Consider the following 9,761-nt stretch of genomic DNA (forward strand, 5'->3'; position numbering starts at 1 on the left):
AGATAACGCCTTGTCGATTCCAACTCACCATTGTTAAGCACCATCTAAACCCCATACAGGGTGGCTCTGTGAGTCGCATCAAGTCTATGGCAGTGCGTTTGGGGTTACTGTGTGTCAGGCACAAGTCTAGGCTGGGGACAGAGCGAGGGGCACTCTGAGAAAGCGGCATGTGAGCTAAAGGATGAAAATGAACCCCAGATCCCAAACATGATCTGGACCGTTCCTGCGTCTGCCCGCTCTCCCCGTTCTTCTCCTCACCCGCCCTCAAAGTCCTGCTCCAATACCGGCTCCTCCTAGAAAGTCGACAGCAGACTCCCTCGCACTGGAACGTAAATGGCCAGGAAGTAGGGATAGGTGTGGGCCTCCACGGCTTTAAGTTCCTGGAGAGCAAGGCCTCGCTGGGCCTCCATCCCAATCTCAGGTGTGGCCACACTGGAACTAATTGTATATAAAAGCGTGAAGAGTAGAAAAAGAAAGAAAATCCGTCGGCCCAGGAACCTGAACGACCACCTCCAAGAAAGTACTGTGGCTCTATGTAGACTCCATTTCCGCCCCTGGCTCCGCCCCAAAGGCCCCGCCCCTGGCTCCGCCTCCCAAAGGCCCGCCCCTGGCTCCGCCTCCCAAAGACCCGCCCCTAAGCGTGTGCGTCCAGTTTCCCGGAAGTGGGCCGCCCGGCGTGCACGTTCCGCGGGGGGCGAGGCACGCTGGGAGTTGTAGTTGCGCCTTCGGACGGAAGCCGAGACGTACGAGCAGCGGGATGTGGTCCCGAGTGTTGGTGGGAGGGCCTCGGGTGGCCGCAGGCAGGTGGCCCGCGCTGGGGCCCCGCCTCGCCGCCCGTCTCCTCCCGCGGCGGACCCCCGAGCCCAGCCTGGCGCTACAGCGGACCCTGCACGCAACAGCAGCCCGGGCTCTCCCGCTCATTCCCATCGTGGTCGAGCAGACGGTACGGCGGCCGTGCGGGGACAAGGGCCGGGGCTCCGGGCTGGCTGCGGTGCCCTCCAGGCCCCGTTTAACCTCCCCTGCATCTGCCTGCTGCAGGGTCGCGGCGAGCGCGCCTATGACATCTACTCGCGGTTGCTGCGCGAGCGCATCGTGTGCGTCATGGGACCGGTGAGAGCCCCGCGCACACGTGCCCTCGGTCTCCCCCTAAGACCCCGAGCCCCACCAGCCCTGCCCCGCATAACATCAGGGCCCTTTTCCGACACCCCCTCTTCGGAGCCCTAACCCCTCCAACCTTCGGGGTTTCCATTCTTCCCGACCCTTCTCCAGGAACCAGTACACCCCCTTCCCCCTGCCTCATGCCTGGGCTCCCCACCAGTCCCTGAGTGTGAGCCATTCTGCCCCTCTCCCCTTCTGGTACCTTCAGTCCTCTTTCACGTACCCCAAGCCACTCCCCAGTCTCCCCCTTCTTAGTTCTCTGACTCTTCCCCAGCCCCCTTCCTTTAACGCTTTCCTCCCCCAATCTGGGGGCCGTGCCCCGCCCTCCCCATCCCCAGATCGATGACAGTCTGGCCAGTCTGGTGATTGCGCAGCTGCTGTTTCTGCAGTCGGAGAGCAACAAGAAGCCCATCCACATGTACATCAACAGCCCTGGTGCGCGGGGACTCGGAGACCCAGATCCTGGGAAGGGGTGGGGAGGGGAGAGGGGAGCATGCGCCCTGGAGATGGATGGCTAGATCCCAGCTTTCTTCAGACTCCCACCGACTTCTGCCTTGAAGTCTCCAAAACAGTGCTTGGCCCTTGTGTTCAAGGCCCAGGATAAGAAACTGGCACCAGATTTGTGCTGTAGAGTGTGACTTCATTGATTCTGGATAGAGTTTGGCTTTTTTTACCCCCCTAAAACAAATTTGATCTAGTTAACAACAAATTTTAAACTGGCAAGGTAGTCCCATTCTCCACCCCCAACTGCATTATATATTTGAAGCCCAGAGAGACAACAAAAATGTGTATTGAGTTAACTGACTCATGACTAGCGCGTGTGTGTTATATGTACTCCTGTGAAGAGTGACAGCCTTGGAAACCCAGTTCTGCCCCGTTCTGTGGGGTCGCTTTGAGTCCGCATCAACTTGATGGCAGTGAGTGGAGAGTTATTTGCACCCGGGTTTCCAACGACTTGGGTTTGCTTTGTATTGTTTCATTTTCATCTCCTGGAAGTTCGCCAGGCCTTTCTTCCGAGGCGCCTCTCGATGGACTCCAGCTAGGCAGTGTAGTTGAGCCTGATTCCTGGCAACCCCACATACGTCAGAGGAGAACCTCCCCGTGGGGTTTTCTGTGGCTGATTTTTCCGAAGTAGAATGCCTCCCCTTTCTTCTGCGGTGCCTCTAGGTGGCTGGAACCTCTGGCTTTTTGGTAGCAGCCACATGTGGGAACCGTTTGCTCCATCCCAGAACCCTTTGACACACAAGTGAGAAACTGTCTGGCCAGGGTTCATGCCCAAGGCATTCTCGATTTCTCCTGCAATTGAAAATGTAATAGGCTGGGTGGCCCTCGGCCCACATCAGTCACCTGGCCCGTGTCACCTAGTCTGTCTCCATGTAGAGGCATTTACATTTGTGACCCCTTGGTTTAAAGGTGTGGTGATGGGTTGGTTACACAGTTTGCTGCAAACCGCACGGTCAGCTGTTCAAAACCACCAACTGCTCTGAGAAAGAAGAGGCATCTGCTTCTGTGAAGATTGACAGTCTCAGAAACCCACGGGCAGTTCTACTCTGCCTTATATGGACACTGTGAGTCAGCCTGGACTCGATGGCGGCGGTGGTGGTGGTGTTTTTTGAGAAGGTTGCAAACGGATTGTGCTGGACCACTAACTTAAAGACTTATAGTCGCGGCCCACCTAGTGATGCCACAGCGGAAATGCCTGGCTATCTCCTTGAAAGGTGACTGGCCAGAGAACCCTGTGTGACGGTTCTCTGCCCCACGGGGTTGCTGTGAGTCAGAACCAACTGCAGAGCACCCAACAACGTGAGGTGCCAGGCCCCCGGAGGTGGGGTGGGGTGGTTGGTGGATGGTTTGCCTTCAGCTGTGAACCCTGAGGTTGGAGGTTCAGACCCCTCCAGCGGCACTGCGGAAGAAAGCCCTGGTGATCTGCCATGGGGCTCAGTCCTGCCCTGATCTACACGGGGATGAGGTGGGGGGGTACCGTGAGCACAGGGCTCATAGAAGAGCTGCCTCTACCATAGCTCACCCGTCCCCTCCCGCAGGCGGCGTGGTGACCTCAGGCCTGGCCATCTATGACACGATGCAGTATATCCTGAACCCCGTCTGCACGTGGTGTGTCGGCCAAGCCGCCAGCATGGGCTCCCTGCTTCTAGCCGCTGGCTCGCCAGGCATGCGCCACTCACTCCCCAACTCCCGAATCATGATCCACCAGCCCTCGGGGGGCGCCCGAGTGAGTATCAGGAAGCCCTCCCGGGGGGGGGGGGGCAGAAGGAGACAGGCTTTGGAGGGGCTCCAAGCCCAAGTCCTGTGAGCACCACCCCCACCCCTGACCCCGCTGTCTTCTGCCTCTGCGGACATCCCCCAGGGCCAAGCCACAGACATCGCCATCCAGGCAGAAGAAATCATGAAACTGAAGAAGCAGCTGTACAGTATCTACTCCAAACACACCAAGCAGAGCCTGCAGGTGATCGGTGAGTGCCCTGCCCACACCCGGCCCGGACCACCCATTGAGTTCCTCTGAACAGGAAAGTAGGCGCCAGGCAGTGTTCTCAGTGGAAACCAGATGATGAGGATGCCGTCTGCCACCTCTCTTCAACACTCTACAGCTGCAGCTATAAGACACGAAAAGGAAATGAAGGGTGTAGGAATTGGGGAGAAGGACGTAGGAATCTCTATTCACAGATAGTGTGTTCTTACCCTTAGGACACCCCAACAATTCCGCAGGAAGGCTGTTGGGGGTGAATGGAAGGATCAGCCCGGGTTCAGGGCCCACACGCAAAAAGCCGTTGGGTTTCTGTACAGTAACAAGGAGAACTGCGGAAAGGAAATCGGAAAACAATCCCAGTGACAGTAGCCCCACCCCTGTTCACCGTGGGTGACCCGGCTGGCATTGGAAACCCCAGTGACATAGCTTCCCGAATCCTGTCCACACACTAGCCACCACAGCACGACACACTGACAGGCAATTCCCTCACACGATAAACTAGGTAAGAAGACGTTTAATCAGGGATATAAACAGCCCACATCCAGAAAAGGGCAACATCGGGCATGTTCCACACCTCAGCCCTGTAGTCATTCGGGGCCGGGACAGTACTCTCTGTGGTGGGGGCCGCCCTGTGCGTTGTGTGACATGCAGCAGCATTCTTGGCTGCTGCCTACTCAATGCCAGACCAAAAGATCCCACGGCCACGACCCATAGCGACCCTGGGTACAATAGGTTTATTGAGGCTCTAAGTCTTCACGCAAGCAGACAGCTTCGTCTTTCTCCCAAGGAATGGCTGGTGGTTTTGAACCACCGACCATGCAGTTAGCAGCCAAGGCCCCCAGGGCCCCTTCACACTCACAACTCCCTGCAATGGCGTCGGTTCCGACTGGTAGAGGCCTGATGAGACAGAACCGCCCCTGTGGGTTTCTGAGGCTGTCACACTTTACACGAGTAGAAAGCCTCATCTTTCTCCGGCAAAGTGACTAGTGATTTTGAACAACTGACCTTGTGGTTAACAGCCCAATGCGTAACCCACTATCCCACCAGAGCTCCTTCCAAAAAAAACCCAAACTCACTGCCGTGGAGTCAGTTCTGATTCATAGAGAGCCTTTAGTTCAGGGCAGAACTGCTCCGGGACGTTTCTGAGAACATAACTCTTTAAGGGAGTGGAAAGCCCCATCTTTCTCCTGAGGATGGTGGTTTCGAACTGCTGACCTTAGAATTAGCAGTCCAATGCATAACCACTATGCCACCAGGGCTCCTTTGGGAAAGGTGGATTAGAAGCACATTAGAATCTCCATGACCTTGGTGGTTGCCGTCCATTGAAGGGTTTTCAGAAGTAGATCTCCAGGCCTTGCTTTCAAGGCGCCCCTGGGTGGTCCTGAACCACCAACCTTTTGGCTTATAGTTGAGCGCTTTCCCGCTTGCTCTGTCGAATGCCACTGAGGAGGTGACGGCCCTATGAAGAACAGGAGGCCATTCAACAGCAGCCGGGTACAAAACCTAGCCCAGAGCAAGTAGAGATTCATGGCTGCTGAGATTTTCCCAATGAGGAAGTCCAGGCACAGAGAGCCAGCGAGGAGGCGGCCAGGGTCCCTTTGGCAATGGGTGACACCCAGAGCTGGCTCCTGACCCCCTGCCTGCTTTCCTTTCACAGAGGCAGCCATGGAAAGGGACCGGTACATGAGTCCCGTGGAGGCCCAGGAGTTTGGCATCTTGGACAAGGTGCTGGTCCACCCGCCCCACGATGGAGAGGATGAGCCAGAGTTGGTGCAAAAGGAGCCGGCGGCAGTGGCGGCAGTGGTGGGGACCACAGACCCCGTCCCAGCAAGCTCCTGAGAGCCCAGTCTCCTTTGGGGAAGACAAGTTGTGGGGCCGGCGGACCCCAGAGTATGCAGCCCTGCTCCCCTCCGGTTGCCGAACCTGAATCCCCTTTCTGAACTTTGGGTGACAGGGTGGGCTGCTGAGACACTGTGATTTTAAAGTAAACCTTCATGATCTTTGCTACGTGTGTGTACGCGCGTGTGCTCAGGCATGCACATGCCTACTACACCCACGTTCTTCTCTACTGCGGAGTCCACACCCCGCCAGGTCACACCAGCCCTGAGCCAGTACTCGCCCTTCTCCCTGCAGCAAACAGCTGTCCTGTTGTCCGCTCGCTGCCATGGACTCAGCCCCCAGCTCACAGGGGCCCCGTGCACCCTGGAACCAACGGCAAGCCCCGTACAGCTAGACCAAACTCCGCCAGGGCCAGTCTGTCCCCATGACAGCTGGTGGGTTGGACTGCGTGAGCTTTGCACTGGCGGGGTGTCAGAAGGCCACCTCCAGGCCTTTCTTCCTACCTTTAGTCTGGGTTCCCAGGCCGGTCTTCTGAGCAGCTTCTGGATGCCTTCAAAGCCGCCAGCCCTGCAGCTAGTTCTTGTGAGGTGCTGTCAAGTGGGTGGGCTCCTTGCACCCTCATGTACCATGACAGGGCTTCCAAGGGTTTGTGGAAAATTCCAGTATCTTTTTCCTTAAGGTTTTCCTCCAACTTTTGAAGCCCCTTCCGATAGCAGGAGGAGACCCTGCCTGGTCCTGTGGAACGCATTGCTGCGGCTCCTGTGTCAGTCCCTCTCATCGAAGGTCTCGCTCTTCTTTGATGCTCTCTCCTTTACCAAACATGACATCCTGCTCCAGGGACTAGTTCCTCCTGGTAACGGCCAGAGTGTGTGAGACAAGGTCTCACTCTTGCTTCTAAGGAGCGTCCTGGCTGTACTTCCTTCAGGACAGGTTTGTTCCTTCCGCTGGCAACCCACGGTATAGTCGATAGTGAACCTAAACACTGGCCCAAGGGCATCAGTTCTACCTCCTTTATTCATTGTTTCATATGTGTATGTTGTGAGGCGCCATCATGTGAGTTCCGGCTCATTGTCAACCTTTACTTCTGAGGAGCCCCTGGTGACAGAGAGGTGACAATTTAAAGTGCTAACCCCAAGTCAGCAGTTCGGAACCTCCGACCGTTCTTCAGGAGCAAAGTGAGGCTTTCTACTTCTGTAAAGATTTCTTGCTGTTAGGTGACATTGAGTCATTTCCAACCCATAGTGGACTGGATAACAGAATGGAATCTTATGCACAACGAAATACTGCCCGGTCCCGGACCGCCTGCACAATTGTTTGTCTGCCTGAGCCGTGTTGGTCCATCTCCTTAAGGGCCTTCCACTGTAATACTGCCTTTACCAAGCTCGATGCCCTTCTCAAAGGACCAGTCTCTCCTCTCGAAACGTCACAGTCTTGGAAACCCACAGGGGTAGGCCTGCTCTTCCCTAAGGGTCGCTGTGAGTTGGCATGGCCTGGATGACGGTGGTTGTGTTTTACCAAACACCATGTCCTCACATGTACACAGGATTGAAACTCCAGGAGGTACCAACAGATGCCAATCCTATCAAGACTTTTATTGTTTTAAGGTGTAGGTCTCGTTAATTAGCCTGTAGACCACGTAGTCCAACCTTGGGAAACTTCATAATCTTGTCTTTGACCCTGACCTTTAACCACTGCCCCCTGGGCAACATCTCACCTGCCCAACGTTGACCAGATCTGGGAAGTTGGTGTCAAAAGAGGTGGGACCATGACCTGCAACTACCAATGACGTCCGGTCAGTTGTCAATGAAATGCACTAATAGTCTTGGCCTGCAGGTGGGCTTGGAGCCCAGCCGGTAGGAAGAGCTAGCCAGGTGGCTAGGCCCTAACAACGTCGGCGAGGAGGCGGGTTCTAAGGGGAGCCAATAGCCTGAGAGGTCAGGCCAAGGATCAGCCAATCGTGATAAGTAAGAGGCGGGACTTTAGGGAAAGCCAATGGGTGGGCGACCCGGTGTGGCCGCAACCAATGGTTGCGATCCTGGGGCGTTCCACTGCCCCCGCCGGCTTCCAGGGCCATGGCCGGGAGCGGGCAGCGCGCGCTGCGGGCAGTGTCCGGGCAGGGCTGGGTGCGAGGGTCGGGTCCGGCGGTGCTGAGCCGCCTGCGGGACGCTGCCGTGGTGCGGCCCGGCTTCCTGAGCGCGGCCGAGGAAGAGACGCTGCGCCGCGAACTGGAGCCAGCCCTGCGCCGCCGCCGCTACGAATACGACCACTGGGACGCGGTGCGGGGCCGGGGGCGGGGCCACGGCCGGGGGCGGGGCCACGGCCGGGGCGGGGCCACGGCCGGGGCGGGAGCTGGAGCGCGTATCCGTGCACTGGATGTGGGCCTTGGGGCGTGGCCGGGCCGTTTGGGGCGGGGCGCAAGGGGGCGGGCCCTGGAATGCTGACCCGTGCCTGGCCGGTGCTCGGACTAGGTGTGCAGGGAGCTGAGGAAGGTGGGTGGTAGCGGGCGGAGACAGGGCACTTAGGATCAAGTTGGGGCAGTTTGAGAAATTAAGTGGGAGCCTGAGGGTCAATGGCGGAGGGAGCCCTGGTGTCCAGTGGTCACATGTTGGACCACTGCGATCTGCAAACACAGCTGTTCACAAGCGCTTCTCTTGTAGGAGAAAAGCGGGGTTTTCTACTGCCATCAAGTTTACCATCTCGTACACTCAAAGGGGCCAATTCTCTTTTCCTGTAGGGACGCTATGGGTCGGCATGACTTGATGGCAGTGTGTGGGGAAGGCCAGTCCCAGATGCGGCTCAGAGGAAGGGGCTTGAAGTCTAGGACAGTGTCTTGATAGCACCCTGCTGGAAAGTGGGCTGCACGCGGCCCCTCCCAAGCCTCAGTTTCCCTGTCCACCCGTCTCCCCGGGGAGCCTTTAGGCGTGACCTGTGCCCTCTCTGTGCAGGCCATTCACGGCTTCCGGGAGACGGAGAAGTCACGCTGGTCGGAGGCCAGCCAGGCCATCCTGCAACGCGTGCGGGAGGCTGCCTTCGGCCCCAACCAGGTCCTGCTCCCCCTAGTCCACGTGCTGGACCTGGAGCCGAAGGGCTACATCAAGCCACATGTGGACAGTGTCAAGGTGAGCAGAGGCGGGGTCTGAGGGGCTCCCTGTGAGGGGACATGGTGTACTCAGCAGCTTAACATGCCCCACCCCCTGCAGTTCTGTGGAGCCACCATTGCAGGCCTGTCCTTGCTGTCCTCCAGCGTCATGCGGCTGGTGCACACCCAGGAGCCCACAGAGTGGCTGGAGCTCTTGTTGGAGCCTGGCTCTCTCTACATCCTTAGGTACCTCAAACTCAGCCTCGACTGTTCCCGGCGGGCCACCCTGCCTATTACCCAGAGTCCTGGCAGCTGCCACCACCCGATGCCCTGCTCCACAGTCCTCCCTGATACCAGAGTTTGCCCAGGGGGTGGGGACCCAAGACTGCCTGGACAGAGGCCCCACCCCAAGTCACCCCTCTGCTTCCTCTCTCCCCCTCTCAGGGGCTCTGCCCGCTACGACTTCTCCCATGAGATCCTTCGGGACCAAGACTCCTTTTTTGGGGAGCGCCGGATCCCCAGGGACCGCCGCATCTCAGTCATCTGCCGCTCCCCCCCTGAGGAGCAGAGCCCGGGTTGCTCCCCGCAGTCTACTGACCCCCCAGGCTGCCCCCCACCCGTCACGGACAGTGTGTAAATAAAGCTAGCGAAGCAACCACAGCCTGTCTGCAGGGGCTGCAGTGTTCTGGGGGAGCCTGGGAACTGCCCCCCTGGGGATCGAGGTTGATGGTCTCACATCTGGCCGGACAAGATCCCCAAGCCAAGAGAGTGCTTTCTTTATTGGGCCAACCTCACACCCCCAGCCTGCTTCCCTTCTCAGTCACTGCAGCTGCAGGTCGCTGCCGAGAGCTGGACCAGCCGCTGCCAACGATGGTGGTTGTCCAGGAAGGTCACATCTGTGTAGCTGGTGGCCCGGCAGCAGGGCCCGCCATGGGCGAGGCCCTGGCCCCGCAGGCGGGCCAGCGTCAGGCCATGTTGGGTGTGGGCACCACGGGGACAGCTGCCGGCGCAGTAGCGGAAGACCACCCTCTCTTCAGAGGCATAGCCCAGGCCCAGCTCGGCCACCGGCAGGGTCAGGCTCCAGAGCTGGCATGGGGCGGCTAGGGCTCGGCGAAGGCGAGTGAGTGGACGGCGGGGTCCTGAGGGAGAGAGGGGCAGCTGATGTGAGTGGGCAGGACCTGGGAAGGCAGGAGTTGGGGA

At 58.3% G+C, this 9,761-nt stretch overlaps 3 protein-coding genes across 3 annotated transcripts; 2 read left to right on the forward strand and 1 right to left on the reverse strand.

The window, feature by feature from the left end:
* Positions 1-717: 717 nt before the first annotated feature.
* CLPP (caseinolytic mitochondrial matrix peptidase proteolytic subunit) lies at positions 718-5,650 on the forward strand. The gene is made up of 6 exons (XM_075545571.1): positions 718-943; positions 1,039-1,110; positions 1,497-1,593; positions 3,201-3,388; positions 3,524-3,629; positions 5,301-5,650. The coding sequence occupies exons 1-6, from the start codon at positions 758-760 to the stop codon at positions 5,480-5,482; spliced, it is 831 nt and encodes a 276-aa protein (XP_075401686.1). The 5' UTR covers positions 718-757; the 3' UTR covers positions 5,483-5,650.
* Positions 5,651-7,536: 1,886 nt separating this feature from the next.
* ALKBH7 (alkB homolog 7) lies at positions 7,537-9,320 on the forward strand. The gene is made up of 4 exons (XM_075545583.1): positions 7,537-7,758; positions 8,428-8,601; positions 8,683-8,807; positions 9,006-9,320. The coding sequence occupies exons 1-4, from the start codon at positions 7,555-7,557 to the stop codon at positions 9,196-9,198; spliced, it is 696 nt and encodes a 231-aa protein (XP_075401698.1). The 5' UTR covers positions 7,537-7,554; the 3' UTR covers positions 9,199-9,320.
* Positions 9,321-9,377: 57 nt separating this feature from the next.
* On the reverse strand, positions 9,378-9,761 carry PSPN (persephin; the record flags this gene model as incomplete). The annotated part of the gene is made up of 1 exon (XM_075542306.1): positions 9,378-9,761. A coding segment is annotated over one exon (384 nt), but the record flags the coding sequence as incomplete, so codon positions are not given.

Source organism: Tenrec ecaudatus, chromosome 1 (genome assembly GCF_050624435.1).
Source record: "Tenrec ecaudatus isolate mTenEca1 chromosome 1, mTenEca1.hap1, whole genome shotgun sequence".
NCBI classification, from domain to species: Eukaryota; Metazoa; Chordata; class Mammalia; order Afrosoricida; family Tenrecidae; genus Tenrec; species Tenrec ecaudatus.